The 20,010-nt window shown below is 37.1% G+C and overlaps 1 protein-coding gene across 1 annotated transcript in view; it reads left to right on the forward strand.

Moving 5' to 3' along the window:
- Positions 1-13,547, forward strand: part of LOC144974757 (laminin subunit beta-1-like) — a 116,169-nt gene extending 102,622 nt beyond the window's left edge. Inside the window, exons 22-33 of the mRNA XM_078917986.1 lie at positions 1-12; positions 484-664; positions 2,226-2,410; positions 3,412-3,541; positions 4,511-4,616; positions 6,134-6,316; positions 8,108-8,287; positions 8,844-9,019; positions 10,425-10,566; positions 11,625-11,804; positions 12,152-12,308; positions 12,861-13,547. The exon at positions 1-12 is cut by the window's left edge and continues 180 nt beyond it. Of these exons, the coding sequence (XP_078774112.1) occupies positions 1-12; positions 484-664; positions 2,226-2,410; positions 3,412-3,541; positions 4,511-4,616; positions 6,134-6,316; positions 8,108-8,287; positions 8,844-9,019; positions 10,425-10,566; positions 11,625-11,804; positions 12,152-12,308; positions 12,861-12,994 (1,766 nt within the window). The 3' untranslated portion in view covers positions 12,995-13,547. The remainder of the gene's footprint in view (positions 13-483; positions 665-2,225; positions 2,411-3,411; positions 3,542-4,510; positions 4,617-6,133; positions 6,317-8,107; positions 8,288-8,843; positions 9,020-10,424; positions 10,567-11,624; positions 11,805-12,151; positions 12,309-12,860) is intronic.
- Positions 13,548-20,010: the final 6,463 nt, after the last annotated feature.

Consider the following 20,010-nt stretch of genomic DNA (forward strand, 5'->3'; position numbering starts at 1 on the left):
TGGACCTCAAAGGTAACCCGTTGGATCAAACAGTCAGTATAGATGGAATGAAATAGGGTTCAACAGTTGTGACGTCACTTCCCTCGTAATGATGCATTGTAACTTAGTAACTGGTTCTAAACTCAGAACAATGACGGATGCCCTTATGAAATACTTCTCCAACGAGCATAAAAGTGTATCCAGAGGAGAAAAATATTATAAATATGATCATGTTTTTACTTTTATACATTCTGATCACATGACATATGTAAAGTTCTTGCCAGCATGAAGAATAAAAAGTACCAATTTTCTTTGTTTAGAACCACGCTGCTCGCTGTCGCTGGGTGAAGTGACATCAGCCTATTGAATCCAATTGACAAGTAAATTAAATGATTTTTTTTGCAGTCATAAAAGACTACAAGGGTTTCAACTGTCACACACCATGACAGTTAATACTAAAATACCATTAGATTTTCCTTCAAATTTTGTGTGTATGTATTTCAGGGCAAACCCATGACATTGTGAAAAGGGCCAACGACGTGTCGGTGACCGGCGCCATCAAAGCGTTTGACGAGGAATTCAGACAGATGCAGGACAACATTGACGAGATCAAGCAGATTCTCGGCAGTGTCAATTTCACCCAGGGTGACATCCAGGCCATTCAGGACATGCTGGATGACATCAGGTAAGGAAAACATAACATACAAAGCTCGAGGAAGTTCAAAACAGACCATGTAGGTTTGTGTGTTTGTGTGTGTGTGTCCTGATAGCTCAGTTGGTAGAGCACTCGCTTCACACGCAATGGGACCAAGATCGATCCCGGGTGGAGTCGAGATTTTTTCCGACTCTCCCTGTCAACTCAGCAGAAAGTAATTGGCGTTAGACTAGCGTCTTATCCAAAGGTTAGCAAGCAATTGCTATTGTCCCTTTCACGCTACAGAAACCAGGATAAACTCCAGCTCCATGGGCCCTATGGCTCTAAAGGACTACTTAGGTTTATGTATTATAACAACTACAGTAGGACTGAAAGCGTCAGTGAGATGCACAATACACCTAAACTGGTCACCATTGCACGAAAGACACCACAATCCAAAAAGCCAAAGTCTTCTTTAAGTCCTAGCTAAGTCCATAGCTTGTCGCTCCAACACTGAACCACAGCATCTGCTGTGGAGCAGACTCTTAGGTCATGGTCAGTGCAGCTGGGCTCATCTTGGCATTCTCTAACAATGTGCTCCATCGTCTGCTCTGGGCATCCACATTTAAGTCCTGCCAGGGAAAGACAGCTATTCCAACTGACCGCCTTATCCCAAAGAAAAGAAAACTATACCAGGTCCCACAGTCACGAGTTATTGTTCACTCATCTCAACCCGTTTTTCCTTAGCACCATCCGAATATGGAAGAATTCCATGCCCGAAAATATTTTTAGCTAGCATCTGCATCATCCCGACCAAACATACCGTTGTAGGCGATGGAGTGTACATAGTATTTTACAGATTTTAAAAATAAATGAATTTATTTTGTTTCTTTCTATCAGCTGTCACCCTTGAGTGAGTTAATAGTGATAAAAATACTAGTGTTGATAAATCGTAAAACATTGAAATTATCATCAAATCATGGAATATCTAAACATGGTTTGTCCAAATCATAATCATCATTATCATTGTCATCTTTATCATCATCATTATTATTATTATTGTGAGGCTATGTGGTCTTGTGGTATGACACTCGCTTTCGAATCATAAGGTCCTGGGTTCGAGTCCTTGGAGAAGGCTCTTTACTCTCATTCTCTCACCGGACTCGGGTGTAAAATGAGTAAGTACCTGGCTGTTAACAGCATTGTCTCTGTCCGAAAAAATTGTACCTTTGCTCTGGTTAGGTCTATTAATGGGGCACCGTGGCTCAGTGGTACCGAGTTCGATCACCCACCGCTGTGCTGTGTGGCTTTGAGAAAGTCACCTCACCCTAGCCCAATTTCCGGCACTGCACTGCGGCTGATGCCTGGGTTATTTCAGTCTTCTCTTGGAATAGGCCCAAGAGACAAATTTTTCCGTGGGGATGAGAATAAAGGAAATTTTATTTTTATTTGTTTATTTATCCTTAAGTGAGAAAAAAAACCAACACAAAAATAACAACACATACACTCCAAAATACGCCTGTAACTGTTATAGACCCTAAAGACAAATTTCCCAGGGAATTTATTCATTTATTTATTGATTGATTTATTTATATTTATTTCCTTCCATCAGAGCCAATCTGACAGCCAACACGAAATCCATCAACCAAGTGGACCAGGACCTGCGGACCACCTCGGGCCGGGTCAAGAAGGAGAAGATCCGTATGGAACTCCTGAAGAATAAAGTGAAGGAGCTCAAGAAGCAAGCTCAAGAACTCAAGGACAATGCCACCAATATTCAAATCAGAGAGGTCAAAGGTGAGATACTACTTACTTACTTACTTACTTACTTACTTACTTAAACCTCATCGAGCTATGGGGAGCATAAAGTAATAGTGGTAGTAGTAGTATTAGTCCTTCAAAGCCATTGGGTGAAACGGACAATAGCAAATGCTTGCTAACCTTTGGACAGGACTCTAGGCTATTGCAAAGTACTTTCCACCAAATCTAACAGACTCAGCTATTCATCACTGCTGAGTGGACAGGAGGGGTCAGAAATGGGACGCATAAGGCATCTACTAAATTCTACCATTTCTGTCTGTCGACTGCATGGACAACGATGTTGTTCCGGGTTAAGCCAGCATCGATAAGTTCTTTATCTATGGATATTCTCCTGGTGTCTTTGGGCCTGTCTCTCCCGTCTTTTGCCAGACTTCTTACTGTGGTTGTTGTAAAAAGGCTTGCTGTTTGATACGTTGATACTTTGGACCATGTATTCAATTAGAGGTGTGGTCCTTTTCACTTCTTATAAACTAGTTATTGTTTTAAGGGAGAGAGAGAGAGAGAGAGAGAGAGAGAGAGAGAGAGAGAGAGAGAGAGAGAGAGAGAGAGAGAGAGAGAGAGTGTGTGTGTGTGTGTGTTTTGTGTTGCAATAGTCTATCTCCTGGAGGGTGAGTTGTGTGAATTATGAATATGATATAATTTATAACTTAATGTGGATATTAATGATTTAATTGATTGACAACTCAACTGACTTAGATAGAACCGTTTACAAGCTAAACAGACTATAAAGAACTGAACAAGTGTGTATGAAAGGTGCCAGACAAAGCAAGAAAGAAAACTACAAAAGAAAAACATCCCAAAAAATCTAATTTTTTCTTGTATTTTTCCTTCTTGCTTTGTCTGGCACCTTTCATACACTCTAATTCAGTTCTTTATCTTACACCGTTGCCTGCTCCATAAGTTTTTTAAAATTTGATATAAGGAGTCCGTACCTTATTTGGTTATTCATTGGTTTGATTTTAAAATCTCGACCGCAGGAGCTTTTGACAAGATCAAAGAAGCGGAACGCCAGTCCCAGAATGCCCAGGATAAAGTGGACCAAACGGACAAGCTGCTGGACGAGTCGGCCAGGATACGCAAGGAGACAGAAAAACTTGTCAGAGACAGGTAAAAACCAAGTTGCTATTTACACACGAATGAGTTGTGATTTTCCCCGCTTTTCGATCCTCGGATTAAAAAAAAAATGTTTAAAAGAAAAAATTGAGTTTTTATATTGCGCAATATCCACTAAACGTGCTCAAAGCATTTTAGAAAGGGTTCCTAACCAACAGCAGCACATAACTTGTAAAACGAGACATGACACCTGTTAGGCGATATTACAGTTAACAGCCAGGTACTCATTTTACACCTGAGTATGGTGAGAGAATTTGAATAAAGAGCCTTTTCCAAGGACTGAACTATGCGCCAAGTGAGGCTCGAACCCATGACCTTCTGAACCAAAAGCGAATGTCATACCACAAGACCACATAGGTAATAATTTCATAATACCGTTTTTGTCTGCCACTGTTTCATACACAGGCCTGCCAAGTATTATGAAAAATTCGTAGATTGGCTCTAATTTCAGAAGTTCATGAGCATCTCTAAGTCATTAAAACTTATTGAAAATGAAAGTCGATGCCAAAATGCATCATTTTAACCCTCTCCTTACCACCTGCATCAAAATCGTCACATTTGTTACAACACAATATTTATACATTTTGTCTTATTCAGATTTATTTTGTACATCACAAACTTTGAAGAATGATCTTTGTTTAATTAATAAGAACATTAAGTTGTTTTGTAGAGAGATTGTTTGAGTTTTAAAAATCTATTTATCTGTTGGGTAAGCCTTCCATTTTGGGAAAAAAACTGAAAATTGATCGGTAAAGAGAGAGTTAAGGATTGTGAGGCGTTCTCTTATCATTGTGAGGGAAAATTGTTGATCTGTAAAGTTAACTGTAGTGAATATAATTCTTATCTTCTAAAAACTACACATTTTTAAAATTTTCAAGTTTGCAGGTTATCATCGGCACCTTTTTCAGACCCCGTGTTTATCAATTAATTCTCTGAGTTTTAAAAATGTTTTTTGCTTCACAGGAATCAGGATTTCCAAAATCAGATGAACGCCAATTCTAAGGCTTTGGACATGCTGGAGGACGACATCAACAGGCTGGGAGGAAACTTGTCGGATATCAACGCTATGGTCTGTTCTCTCTTTACATTGCCTCCTCCTCCTGTTTGGGGTCTTTTGTCTCCCATAATGGGCACGGAGGCAACATCTCTGATATTAAAGCTATGGTCTGTTCTCTCTTTACATCCTCCTCCTCCTCCACCTGTGAGGCAACATCTCTGATATCAAAGCTATGATTTGTTCTCTCTTTACATCCTCCTCCTTCTGGGTGGGGGTCTTTTGACTCCCATAGTGGGCAGGGAGGCAAAATCTCTGATATCAACGCTATGGTCTGTTATCCCTTTACATCCTCCTCCTCATTCTTCTCCTCCTCCTTCACCTGGGAGGCAAACTCTTTGATATCAACGTGATGATCTGTTCTCTCTTTACATCCTCCTCCCCTTCTTACTTTTAAAAGGGGCAGCATGGCTCAGCGGTACATTATTTACAGTATTCGAAAGGTACCAAGTTCATCTCACCCGCGCTGCACTGTGTGGCCTTGAGCAAGTCACCTCGCTCTTGCTCAATTTGCAGCACTGCACTTTGGCTGATACTTCCATTTTAGAAATTATTTAGTAGGAAAATGCCCATAAAACTTTTATTCCTGGTTTGATGTCTACCAGTTAACTGCCCAACTCCAGAGAGACGCATGTTTAAAAATTTGGTCAGAAAACTAGTCCTTCAAATATCAATGAATTTAAATAACCCTAATCTTGGTAAAAACTCTCAAACCTGGGGCCCTTGAAAAGTCTTTCAAAAGTCCCAGGTTGGAGAGTTTTTGCCAAAATAAAGGTCATTTAAATCGATCGATATTTAAAGGACAAGTTTTGTGGCCAAATTTTTAAATACATGTTTTTCCAGAGTACAGCAATTAATTGGTTAAATAGTGGTAATGTGGCTTCATGGTTCAGTGGTACGGTGTCTCGTCTTGTCATAAAAGTCAAGCAATGTTATGCATAATCATTGCCTGGATAGATGACAAGTGATTGTGGACAATTTTAATCCCGAAGTTGAATTTTTGGGTAAAGCACTTAACACACATTACCCCACTCGACTCGATGTGAATGACTACAGCTAGTGATGGAGTTTGTAAGAGTGCAACAAGGACGCCTTACAGATGACTGGTGCTGTACGAAATGGAAACATGTTTCCATATGGCCTGCTGTGGGAATAAATGATACATTGTTAAGTGCATTGAGCATGGTTAATGCAGGGAAATGATTAATTATTTTATTTTGTTTCATATGATCCTCATCATCATAGCTTGTCGCTCCAACACCGAACCCACTCCACAGCATATGGGGAGCAGACTCTTAGGTCATGGTCAGTGCAGCTGGGCCCGTTCTGGCATTCTCTAAGGATGTGCTCCATCGTCTGCTCTGGGCATCAACATTTTTACGGGCTAGTTTCATATGATGATGATAATAAAAATGCAGAAACCCTACAACTATATTTAGGTTTTCGGTGCTTTGAAATGCAAATCACATTAAAAAATAAACCAATGGTCCTGATTTGATTTCTAAGTTGGTTTTTTTTCTTCTCATTTTCAGGTTTGTGGAGAGCCAGGTGCCCCTTGTTCCAGTTTGTGCGGGGGTGGTGGGTGTGGTAAGTGTGGGGGTGTGGGATGTAACGGAGCTGTCACCATGGCCCAGACGGCACTCAATCTGGTCCACCAGGCAGAGGATCTCCTCAATGCTAAGACTACCAACGCCTCCCAGTCTTTGCTCCCTCAGGTAACAACTTTGTCAATCAATTCCAATAGCTGGGTAGGGTTCCCGACCTCCCAAAGTGGGCAGGGATGGAGCCGCTTACGATGCCTTCGTTCCCCCTATATTATCTGTTTTCCAACTTGCTTTCTGTCTGTCTTAGAATGAGACTTGATTTTGTCCTGGCCCTGGCTGGAGGCCATTGCTGAAAGGGAAAAAGTCAAATGTATTGATAATTTTGGGAGATGTTATTTTTTTCCTGGTAAATCATCTCTCTGTTATGTACTGTATTATTGTATTCCTCTTAGTAGGGATCTGTGCTTGTGGCTGGATGAGACTTTTAGGTGATCTCAAACTGAGTACTTTGATAGTGTGCTCTTGGAATCTACATCTGTATCCTATTTGAACCAATTCCCCTTTGTCTTACCTGTTTTTGGGTGCTTTAATTGTAATTCTAGAACTTTTTACTATCCCATTTTCTTCCTTTTTACTGGTGCTGATATGACTTTTTTTGTTTTGCAAGCGCCGTAAAACCATTCCAATAGGTAAGAAAGGTTGTGACGTCACACCTTATAATCTTCAGGTTCTAAACTCCTTGGAAGTGTGTATTTAACCAGTCCTTTGGAGGACTAATAATGATTAGATGACATATTGAATCATAAGGTTGCATAAAACAATTTTAGTAGCAGGATGTATGTGTAGATTCTTAAGATTAAGGGAGATTAAAAAAAGCAAGGATTGTTGATCTTTATTGACGACAAGCATATCTTATAAATTAGACTAGAAAATAAGATGCCATCACTCTGAAACCAGAATATCAATTACATGAGGCATGTATCTCGTCCTCCCGAAGAGTGGCTTCACACTTCCAATGAGGTTGGAACCCGTTTTCTTACAGCACAGCACGCTTTTGTTCCCTATTATGGAATGCCTAGGGCATATTTTTTTTTTTTCTAATTCTCTCTTATGAAAAAACACAAGGTGCCCTCATCCAGGCCCTCTGGGTGTTAATGCAGGGCTTTGTCCATTTGGGGCTTTGTCCATTTGGCCTTCTTGTCTACTAACTACAAGATATTTACTGTAAAATCTAATAAAAATGAATATAACACCTTGAAAATAGAACAAAATACTGAACACGGAATGTTTCGGGCTCAATACCCTTCTTCAGCCATCTTGCTTTAATCTGGACTGTGAAATGTAATATACAGACATAAATATAATTTTTTAAAAAAAAAAGAAGAACAAAATTCCAAAAACAGAACATTTCAGGCTCAAAACCATTCTTCAGCCAAGTTGATCCTGAAGCATTCCATGTTTGGTATTTTGTTCTTTCTTTTTTAAAACCTGTTATATTCATCTTTGGCTAGTACTTTTTACAGTCCACGGCTTCTAGCAGCTAAAATGAAACTCAAAAAACGTTGGTTTGGGGATGGGAAAGTTGTGGATAAGTAAGTTTTTGAAAATAACCATAGAATGATTTCCTAATGACAGATCCAGGAATGGTTTGGGGATGGGAGAGTTGTGGATAAGTATGTTTTTGAAAATAACCCATAGAATGATTTCCTAATGACAGATCCAGGAATGGTTTGGGGATGGGAGAGTTGTGGATAAGTAAGTTTTTAAAAATAACCCGTTGAATGATTTCTATTGACAGATCCAGGAATGGTTTGGGGATGGGAGAGTTGTGGATACGTATGTTTTTGAAAATAACCCATAGAATGATTTCCTAATGACAGATCCAGGAATGGTTTGGGGATGGGAGAGTTTTGGGATAAGTAAGTCTTAGAAAATAACCCATTGAACGATTTCTATTGACAGATCCAGGAGGCCCGACGAGATGCCATGAGCGCCAAGATGGACGCCCAAGATGCCTACGACGAGGCAGCCAAAGCCAGAAACGTCACCGAGGTCACGCGGAAAGAGCTGGAGGAACTCTTGGAGAGGATCAGAAACTTCCTGATTGGGACGAACATGCCGAAACCCGAAGATGTGCTGAAGGTTAGTCTTTGTCTTTGTCTTTGTCTTTGATATCAATTGTTTTTGTTGTCATCAGTGCGGCTATGTGGTCTTGTGGTATGACACTCGCTTTCGGATTGGAAAGCCCTGGTGGGTTCGAGCCTCGTTGGAAAAGGCTCTTTACTCACATTCTCTCACTGTACTCAGGTGTAAAATGAGTACCTGGCCGTAAACAGCATTGTTTATGTCTGAAAAAATTGTAATGTTGCCTAACAGGTGTCATGTCTCGTTCTACATGCTACGTGTTGCTGTTGGTCAGGGACCCCTTGTAAAGCGCTTTGAGCAAGTTTAGTGGATATTGTGCTTTACAAAAGCTCAATTTAAATTAATTAAAGCCAGAGCAAATTTTTTTGTCAGTCTGAAATAAATGTTTTTTTTTTTAAAGCCTTCTATTGAAGTAATGAGAGAATCTGGTGATTCGAGGTGTTTTGAACATCGAGGAAATTGTGTTGTCAGTCCGTAAATGAAGTAAATGAGTTTTAGTTCGCTGTCTATTGAAATGATGAGACAATCTGTTTTTGTGTCTGTGTGTTATCAGGTGATTCAAGGTGTGTTGGACATTGAGATTCCCCTGAAGCCCGAGCAGATCAAGGAAATGGCCGACAAGATCAACAAGGCCGTGTCGTCTCTCACCGACATTGACCGCATCTTGAATGAGACGTCTGATAACCGTGCCAAGGCCGAAGATCTCAAGAAGCAAGCGGAAGATGCTTCGTAAGTACCGGTGACATCAATAAAATTCCCTCTATCAGGCCTGACTACTACTTCTACTACTACGGGGGCAGCATGGATCAGCGGTACGGCTTTTGCTTCGTACCCAAAAGGTACCGAGTTCAAATACCCGCTGTGTTGCGTGGCCTTGAGCATGTCACCTTGCCCTCGCTGCACTGCATCTGATGCCTGGGTTGTTCCAGTCTTCCCTTGGAATAGACTCTTGAGACAAATTCCCCCTATGGGATGAATAGAGGGAGTTATTTTATTTTTATTTATTTTATTTATTTTTTTTGTATAAAGTTTGTAGAAATACGAAATTTTGCCTCACAATTTCAGAACTTCATGAGTATCTTTGAGTCATTAAAATTGATTAAAAATGAAAGTTGATGTCAGATTACATAATTTTAAGGATTTTGAAATGTTATTTATTTAATCCTTTTGAGGGTAAATTGTTGATTTTTAAAGTTATCCATAGCAACAACTACTTTTACCTCCTAAAAACGAATTTTTAAAATATTCATGTCAACTGATCTGCTCTATTTATTCTTTGTGGCTCTTGGTTTATGTATTTATTTATTTGTTTATTTATTTTAGGTCATTTATGTGCGGCTATGTGGTCTAGTGGTATGATACTCGCCTTCTGATCGGAAGGTCCAGGGTTTGAGTCCTGCTCTGAGCGGCTCATAGTTGAGTCCTTGGAAAAGGCTCTTTACTCACATTCTCTGTCTGGCCTTGAAGAGCGTTGCCTCTGTCTTGAAATTATTGTAATATCCTCTAATTGGCATCATGTCTCGTCCAACATGTTAAGTGTTGCTGTTGGCTAGGAATCCCTTGTAAAGCGTTTTGAGCATGTTTAGTGGATAGCGCGCCGTATAAATGCTCAAGTATTTCGAAGGGGTAATTTGTGTTCAGGGTCTATTCCAAGGGAATGCTGGGATAACCCAGGCATCAGCTTCTGGGTATGGAGCGAAGACCCAACCACTAACCCTTTTAGGCTAATAAGCAAAAATAACAGTTTCGAAAGGGAACAAAATACTAAACCAAACACAGAACTTCTCAGGCTCAAAACCCTTCTTCAGCCAACAACAAAAACAAATAAAAACAAAAATACATTACTTAAAAACCAAATCGATGGCAGAGAAACATGACTGGCTCTCTGTATTCTCAGCAGTGATTGAAAACTGGGTCTTTTAAATCTGTCAGCAAGTACTTTGTGATGTATTAGCGTCCTATCAAATGGATAGCTAGCATTTTGTTTTCATTTGAAGCTCCATTGGCTCTGAAGGACTACATTTATTTTTTTATTTTTGACAGTAATCTCATTTTTCTTGAATGTGATTTCATTGAATGAATTATTGAGGCTTTGAACCCTCTATCTCTCTCTCTCTTTCTCCCTCTCTACCAGCAATGATGCCCAGGCTATTCGAAACACTGCCCAAGATGTACGGGATGCCCTTGATGAAGCCAAGATGAAGCAGGAGAAGGCAGAAAAGGCAATAGAGCAGGCCAAGAAAGACATCCAGGAGGCAGAAGACAACATCAACGCTGTGAGTTTTTTACATCTTTTCTCTTTTTTTCTCCTATCATAAGCAGAAGAAAGAAATCGTTTTTTTTTTTAAGGGGGTGGGGGTGTATTACATAGATGGGAAATTTCGACTACATGACTGTTTTCAATGTAGTAAGATTTAAAAAAAAATAATTGTTGCATGAATCGAATGTTTCAAAAATCCTGTGTATTACACAGATTGGAAATTTCGACTACAAAGTGTAGCATGAATCGAATGTTTCAAAAATCCTGTGTAGTACAGAGATGGGAAATTTCGACTACAAAGTGTAGCATGAATCGAATGTTTCAAAAATCCTGTGTATTACAGAGATGGGAAATTTCGACTACAAAGTGTAGCTTGAATCGAATGTTTCAAAAATCCTGTGTATTACAGAGATGGGAAATTTCGACGACAAAGTGTAGCATGAATCGAATGTTTCAAAAATCCTGTGTAGTACAGAGATGGGAAATTTCGACTACAAAGTGTAGCATGAATCGAATGTTTCAAAAATCCTGTGTATTACAGAAATGGGAAATTTCGACTACAAAGTGTAGCATGAATCGAATGTTTCAAAAATCCTGTGTATTACAGAGATGGGAAATTTCGACGACAAAGTGTAGCATGAATCGAATGTTTCAAAAATCCTGTGTATAACAGAGATGGGAAATTTCGACTACAAAGTGTAGCATGAATCGAATGTTTCAAAAATCCTGTGTATTACAGAGATGGGAAATTTCGACGACAAAGTGTAGCATGAATCGAATGTTTCAAAAATCCTGTGTATAACAGAGATGGGAAATTTCGACTACAAAGTGTAGCATGAATCGAATGTTTCAAAAATCCCGGATGGACAGGCCTTGGGTGGCAACCTGTCCAGGAGAAGGAAACCCTGAAATAAAACAACCAATGCGTTGTGGGCAAGACTTGGATGACTAAAGGCTAAGAAAGTCCATCCTAACAGAAAAGCAGGCCGAATGCTAACACTCAATTAAGATTTTGAATTAATTGATTATTTTTGCTCTCTTTGAATGAATTTGATATTTTCTTCCTTTTCCTAGATTGGCTCAGCGACTGGAGAAGTGGATGCCCTCTCCAAGGCATCGCTGGCTGTTCTAGAAAAATTGAGAGACAGGCTGGACGATCTGACCCGTCGCTACACCGGCATCAAGGTGGACACGCTGGATAAGGCCGAGAAAGCGGCCGATAAGGCCAACAAACTGGTAGAAGATGCTTTAAAGGTGATTGGGTGCATTCTATTGTCAATGATTTTGTAATAAACATAATACATTTAAGATTAAATAAACAAAAATGAATATAACAATAACAGCTTTAAAAATAGAACAAAATACCAAACACAAAATGTTTCAGACTCAAAACCCTTCTTCAGCTAAAAACTAAAAACAATGAAGACATAAATACATTACTTAAAAATCAGATCAATGGTAGAGAAATAGTTTTTACTTGCAAAACTTAAAGGTCATTTCAGCACTTAGTCTTATATCAAATTTGTGTTTTAATTCATCAGAAACAATCTCAATCTGTAAATTTAGTTCAAAACTGTATAATTTTCTATTGTCGCATCTAGAAAGCCAAAGAGTTGGAGTCGAATTACGCCAAGACAGAAAACAAGTTGAACGACAAACATGAAGAGACAGAGGAGGCCAAAAAACTAGCGGAAAAATTGAAAGAACGAGCCGACAAGATTTACAAATTTACTGAGACCAAGTTGAGCCAGCTGAAAGGTGAGTTGAGCTGTTTACTATTGGACGGGTGATGAGCATGACTCAAAAAAAAAACAAAAAAACTGGAGCTCTTATATAGCGCAACATCCACTACACTTGCTCAGAGTGCTTTACAAAGTGTCCCTGACCATCAGCAACTCGTGACATGTAGAAAGAGCCTGTTAGGGGATAATTTTTTTTTAATTTCCAACAGAGACACCGTTGTTAAATGCCTGGTACTCATTCTACAAATGAGTACAGTGAGAGAATGTGAGAAAAGAACATTTTCCAAGGACTCAACTATGTACTGAGTGAGGCTCGAACCCAGGACCTCTGTTGGTTTTGGGAGGGGTCTTTTGTCCATATGTAGTGGGCAGGGAGGCACTTAATGCGTCTTCTATCCCCCTGTTTCTGTTTTCCAACTTGGAATGAAATTACTTCGTTTTGTCCTGGCCCTGGCTGGGAGGGAAACAGTCGGATGTATAGTTAGAGTTTTTGGAGATGATATTTTATTTTTATTTTAAAAAAGAAATAATTTATTTATTCATTCTTCCTGTTCAAATGTAATTTCAGATATCAAGAGTAAGCTGGAAGGCAATGAGGAAAAACTGGAAAAATTGGACGACGAGATCAGTCGTCTGAATAAATTGATGGATGAGTATCTCAAAGAAATCCGCAAACGAGCCAAGGAGTATGAGACGTGCTGATGGAGACGTATGGGAACGATGCGATACATATATGTTTTGGACTTGTTGGGAGTGGGAGGGAAGGTTAGGAATGTTAAATGAATTGATGTTAAGAATGTTTTTGTGTTTTTTTATCAATTACAATTTTACAAGTTTTGTTTGGATTGTCACAACTCTGTTAAGGTTAGCTGAGATTGAAGTGAGAATGGATGTTTGTTTACATTTTTTTGTTTAGCTTTTTTGAAATTGTTATTTAATAGATTTAACATTTTGTGGGGGTTTTGTGTGTGTGTGTGTGTGTTTTTTTTTGTTTTTTGTTTTTGATAATTTTTCGATGCAAATGTTGTAGATAAGACGTGGAATCTGAATGCAAATTGTTGGTGGCATCTGTGAGAATGATGCAGGCTGAACTTTGACTTGATTGTTTATAATAAGCTACTTAGTGTTGAACTGGTTCATGTTTACAAAGAGTTTTATCTGAAATAGAATGAGAATTGGTCATGTTTTCTATTTTGTCAGTCGTTTTTTTTCTTTTCTTTTCATTTTTTTTAAATTAAAAAAAATTATATCTTTACTCTTTTGCTTGTGTGTTTGTTTTTGTTGTTGTGACTGTTCGTGGGTGTGAGCGTGTATTTGCGTGGCATGCGTGCGTTTTGAATATCTAATGAGTTATCTAGGTATGTGAAGAGTGAATTGTGTTTTTTTTAAAGATAGATAAGGATGAAGAGTAGTTATTGCCAAAAACCAAGTGACCATCTAGTTACAGTAGAACATGACCATAGCGGCACCCGCTACAGCGGGACCATCGATACAACGGGACCTTACACAAACCCCGCTTTTTTTTACTATATAAATTCAATAACCTGTGCTTGGGTTAAGTGGGTCAAGGAAAGGCCCGAACTTGCTTACAGCGGGAAAAATTGAGCAAGCTGTAAGCGCCGCCGTGACTCAGCGAGTGACGTAGACTGGGCTCTCTCCCGCCACCCAGGACTAGCACACACGCCTCCGTCTGCCATTTCGCTCGTGTCTTCACACACACCTCTCGTGTCTACCCGCACTTCTTTTGCCGCTCGCTCTATTTCTTTATATGCGTTGATTGGTCAGTCTTGCGATGATTAATTAAGTTGGGGCACAAGATGACGCCGTGTGTAAAGCCCTTGGCCAATTAGAGAGAAGAGGCTTGTGCGTACGCGGTGGTGTGTACATTTTAATCCAGATCAGCCCTATTATTACTATCTATTACTATTATGCCATTCCTCATTCATTGCAATTGTTGTTGCTCAAGCATACACATCACTCGCACTCGTTCGTATCGTAGTCCTTCCTGCCTAAATCCCCCCCCGCTACCCAACCAAAAAAAAAAAACCCCCAAAAAAAAACCACACACAACCCCCCCCCCCCCCCCCCCCCCCAAATAAAAAAAAATAAAATTTAAAAATAAAAAAAACAACCAAAACAAACACTGAACCAAAGATAGTCCATTTCAAGGCTCATGGGTCACGTTAGTTTTATTGACATTCAAGAGAGGTAATCATGGTTATTTTTGGGACATTTTCCCCTGCTTTCCTATAGCGGGAACTTGGCTACAGCGGGATTTTTCTGCTGGGACCAAAAGTCCCGCTATAGGCATGCTCTACTGTATCAATTGATTTATATTATCATACCTCAGACTATGGGAAAGTTGTTAATCATTGAGGACCAAAGATATATTCGTTGCTTCAAACTTGAAAATTATTCAAGCTCAAAGTCAGTAATGATAATAATGATAATTTAGTGTTGCTTCTATATTTTATAATACAAGTGTGAAGTTGCTGCTGGAAACTTGGAGAAATAAATTAGATAACAGCAATAACATGGAGTGGGAATTTCAATTTCATTGTCGAAGACAAACGATGTGGATGTTTCGGGTTACCCCTTTGTTAACAAAACAATGATTGAGACACTAAATACGAATGAGAGATTATGGTTGGCGTTGTTAAGGGAGATTTGCCTCAACTACGTCATCCTCTCATCTTCCATATGTCATTCCTGTCTCATTCATCATGTTTTGTTGACATAGAGGAAATCACACACGTCCAAATCTTCTATCTTCACCTATTAAATTCAAGCTGCCATTCCATTTTATTTTTGTTATTCTATATTTTATGTAGGTCCACAAAAACTTGTTGGTCTTTTCTTCATCAATCGTGTTTAACCAGTTAACTGCCGTACTCAGGAAAAACATGTATTTAAAAATTTGGCCAGAAAACTCGTCCTTCAAATATCGACCGATTTAAATGACCCATCTTGGAAAAAAACTCTCAAACGTGGGACTTAAGGAAGACTTCATGAAGTCCCAGGTTTCAAAGTTTTTGCCAAGATGAGGGTCATTTAAATCGATTGATAGTTTGGAGGACAAGTTTTCTGGCCAAATTTTCCAGAGTATGGCAGTTAACTGGTTAAAATTGACACGAGAAGATGGCTGACTGGACGCAATCATTGTCATGTTGATATAAATGGGATCTAGTTCAATTTTTCTTCATTTGTGAGGCTGTCTGAGAAAACCTGGGAAGATGCGGCAAGCTTCTATTCGAGATATGAGCCAAAATCGAAGATAAAAGTGTTTCCCATAGCAACAACTTTTATTCAGAAAAAAAATTCATAACTTGGGTTCTAATAGATATAGATAAAAAATTTTAAGTGGTAAATGATTAGAAAGATGTGGTCTCTACCACTGCATACATTCACTCAATTTAGGAAATTTGCGCATCTTTCCGGGTTTTCTCAGCCAGCCACACATTTGGTACAACAAATTGCTTCTATACTTGGATGTTTGTTGAATGTTTTTCTTTCTATTTGTGTTTTTTTTTTTTTTTTTTTCTCTTTCTATTTATTCTGATTCTAGTCTAAATATTGACTGCATGTGAGATGCTAGGTTTTACAGTGTTGAGTAATATTTTGGAAGAACTATTGTTGTTGAGTTTTTCAATACAACTTATAGGGCATCTACAATTCATGAGATTTTTAAAAACCGTGTGAAGTCTTTTTTTCTGGGATAGATATGTAATTAAAGAGTCGAGGGTATTCAGAGAGGAGATGTTTTCTTTGTCGTCATTTTTTTCATATCAATTTTGTATTTGTTTACCATGATAATAATATATGATGTTCCATATTGTTTGGGTCAGTGGGAACACCCGCTGGTCCTAAATTCATATCGTGTCAACGGTCCAAGGTTTTGACTGTATGATCAGCGATTGTTATAGAAATGGAAGTCATTGACTAGAAGGATTAGATTGAAAGTTATGATGTTTTGTTTTGTATTTTTTTTTTTTTGGTATGGTTTTATTAGCACGAGACTGTAAGAAAGGGGCTGGTATTGAATGCATTTCCCAGGAGATGGGAACCTCATTATATCTTGCATTTAACAATGAATTTGTTTCATCGCGATGAAGGGAGAAAACCGTTTATCGCTTACCCAATATATTTTCTATTTTCAATACATTATTCATTTCATCACAAGAATGTAAGAAAATTTGTTTCGTTTATATATTTTTTATTTTTTTTCATTTTATAGTTAAACTTTCAACCGTCAAGTGTTTGTAACTTAACATCTAATTTGCCACCTGGTGGGCTTTGCAATATCTGATGTAATGGCAACGTTATTCTGTTTATTCAAAACAGGATTTTTAATTTTGTAAAGTTAAAACATTTTTTAAATCACCCTCCATCCCCCTTTATCATTTAAAACTCCCTATATCTATCTTGTGTAACAAGTCATATTAAAGGGGTATTTTTTTTTTTAGATCTTTTTATTTGTTGGGTTTTGTTTTGTTTTTTTAAAAGTAATATATAACCATGATTTCTATATTATTCCCCCCGTATGTCTTACATATCCATCTTAGGTCCCATTTATATGAAACTTTTTTTTCTTTTTTTTTTTCAAATTTTTACATTTATGAAATCAAGTTAAACTTTTTTTCCCCTACGATAAAAACTGTGCAGATCTTTTGTAAATACAAAGCTCATATTTTTTTCATGATAAAGTCCGAATTTTTATATAGATTACATTTGAAGTAGGCATTATTATGATGATATAGGTAAGAACATTATTTTAATTATAGGACATTTTTAAAATTCTGTACCTGTATTTTTGTAAAGAATAGTCGCCAATACATTTTGACATTGTATTTTGTTGTCACATCAATTTTTCCTTTTTTTTTTAAATTTTTGATACCTCATTTTGTAATTCTCCATTTTGCTACAGGAAAAGGGTTCTATTTCAAGAATTTTCTGTTGAAAATAAAATAATTGAATAGATTAAGATTTTGGGAATATTTTTATTATTTTTCAAATGGTTTCCATTTCTTAAAGTAAGGATTTATTTTTTATAGTGCAAAACGTGAATATATTTCAACATAGAATGAAGTGTCTGTGTCTTGTCGTACAAGTCCATGACACCTCAATGTTGTTAATACTTCATCAAACATATAAAGTAAAAGTGTTTTTTTATATATATATATATAACATACATGATATGAAAATTAGATTTTTGGAATAAAAACCTTTATAATGACATGCTTATCACCTGTGGATATATTATTGTATTTATAATGTGATTATGAGTATTGAATTAAAAAAAAGAAATTATGTGTGTTTGTGTGGGTGTGTAAATACTCTAACCAAGATAAGGGCGTGTATCTTGGGTATGTGTTCAAAATGTGTCAACGTTGTGTCTCGTACTCTGTACTCTCGTAAAAATTATTCTTTTTCTTGATTATGCTTTTGTTTTTTTTTAAAAGCATTTTGCAATTACCTTTGTTTCATCATTGTAAATGGAATATTCGTTTATGCTATGGGAATTCGTTCCAAGTTTATCTGTCTGTTTTTAAATAATTTGATAGAAAGGTTTACTTATTATTCTTTCATTTTCAAGAGACAAAGCCTTTGGTAAAAATAAACCAAAAAACAAAACAAACCAGGACCCGATGCAGAAATTGACTGACTTTGTTTTAGAGAGTAGATCTTTGGACGACAAACTCCCTCCATGCAAGGTTGCTGATATGGCTGTATTTTGTTTTTTTGTTTTTAACCTTGTTGTTTTGTTTGTTTATTTGATTTTGCTGGTCTTTGATAAGAATTTTTAACGAACCCTTTTTTATTTTATAATCTTTTAATTTAGTTATCTGATATCCTGTATCATTGGAGTCCTGCCGTAAATTGTTATTATGATAAAAACAAAGGTTTAATTTAAAGTCATCTTTTGCTTTTTTATCTTAATTGTTTACTATTAAAATTTACAGACTGCCTTGACTGCCAATTAAAGACCAAAAGAAAATAATAGTATAGAGATAATAATAATGTAACTATTGTCATAACTTGATTGTCATGACTTAGTGCTTGAGAATACGCATGGCGGCGTATCAATGCTATCCATCTATTATTACTTTGGCCATGCAGAACACTTTATATTCATCACTGAAAACCAATTAGATTTTTAGATTTTCAATTGGACCCATTTAACTGCCATACTCTGGAAAGATGCATATTAAAAGATTTGGCCAGAAAACTCGACATTCAAATATCGATTAATTCAAATGACATCTTGACAAAATGACTCGTACTTATGAAGATTAAGGAAGACCTTGTGAGGTCCCAGGTTTGAGAGGTTTTGCCAAGATAATAATAATAATAATGGTATAGATTTATAGTGCGCCAAACATCCCTTCATCTGGAGGGCTCTGGGTGCATAACAATAACAAAAATTAAGCCCTAAGATGAGGGTCGTTTAAATCGATTGATATTTGAAGGACAGGTTTTCTGGCCAAATTTTATAAGTACGTGTCTCTTAGAAGTACGACAGTCGACTGGTTAGAAATGTAAAGGATTCGCTTTTGTACTTTTTAAAAAAATGTTTTTTATTTTAGATTTATATTAAAGTAAAAGTTGAAAGCAAAGAAAACCGCAAGGCAATATAGTGTGATTCGTTGATTTGTACTTGCTATTATTTGTAAAATTTGTGTGTCCTTGTCTATATGTTGTTTTTTTCTTTTGTGTGGTATGTGTGTGTACGTGTGACAAGAGTTAACGTCCTTGGTGCTCAGAAGGAATACTCGATGATGTACAGAGCCCAGTGATAACATGTTTTCCTGTTGTACAGATTATCAAATGAATATGGCCCTTTTATAAAAAAATTTTTATCCATACCCACAAAACATTATTTCACAAAAAGTATTGAAGAAAAATGATTGTTGCAGCTTCAAAACCAAAAAAGAAATGTTTGAATATAAAACACAGAATGTTTCTGGCTCAAAATCCTTCTTCAGCCAACAAGGAAAGCAGTTAAAATGTGAAATAATTTTCACTACTTCCAGTTAGACAGGGGAAAAGGTCTCTGCATGTCAGTTTTTTTGTTGTTTTTTTTATAAACAAAGGCGGAAAGTCTTTCCGTTTTACTGCTTTTAAATTGTTTTTGTTGTTTGCAGAAGAAGGGTTTTGGGACTGAAACATTCTGTGTTAAGTATTTTGTTATCTTTGGAAGCTGTTATTTTCAATTTTGTGAATACTTTTTACAGTCCACAGCTTGTAGCAGCTTAGCATTGATTATTTGAACTCCTGGTCGTAATATGTTTGTCTCCGTGTCTTGCTGTTATGTTTTGTTTATTCTCTTTTCACACAAAAATTAAAGACTTAAAAAAAATCTGTGTTTTATCTTTTTACAAACTGTTTAATTGAAATAAATGTACTTTTTAAAGTCTATTTTGTTTTTGTTTTTTTTACTCATAAAAATTTTTTTATTGCAAAAACAAACAAAAAAGTTTTATTCAAAAAATAAAGATTATGACTTTTTCCTCTTCCTTGAACAATTTTTTCTCAGCCCGAGTGATATTTTAAGTCATAAATCCTTGAACAAATTTTGAATTTTTGTGAGAAAACTACGAATCTATAACAATAACAAAGCATGAATGTACGAAATAAAGCATTTATCATAAATAATAGAATAACTATGATCCCCTTTCATCTCATTGTTTTGTCTTGTTTCAATTTGTCGACATCCCTGT

Source organism: Berghia stephanieae, chromosome 6, assembly GCF_034508935.2.
Source record: "Berghia stephanieae isolate SIO BIC M18660-M18661 chromosome 6, UCSD_Bste_1.3, whole genome shotgun sequence".
Lineage (NCBI taxonomy): Eukaryota > Metazoa > Mollusca > Gastropoda > Nudibranchia > Aeolidiidae > Berghia > Berghia stephanieae.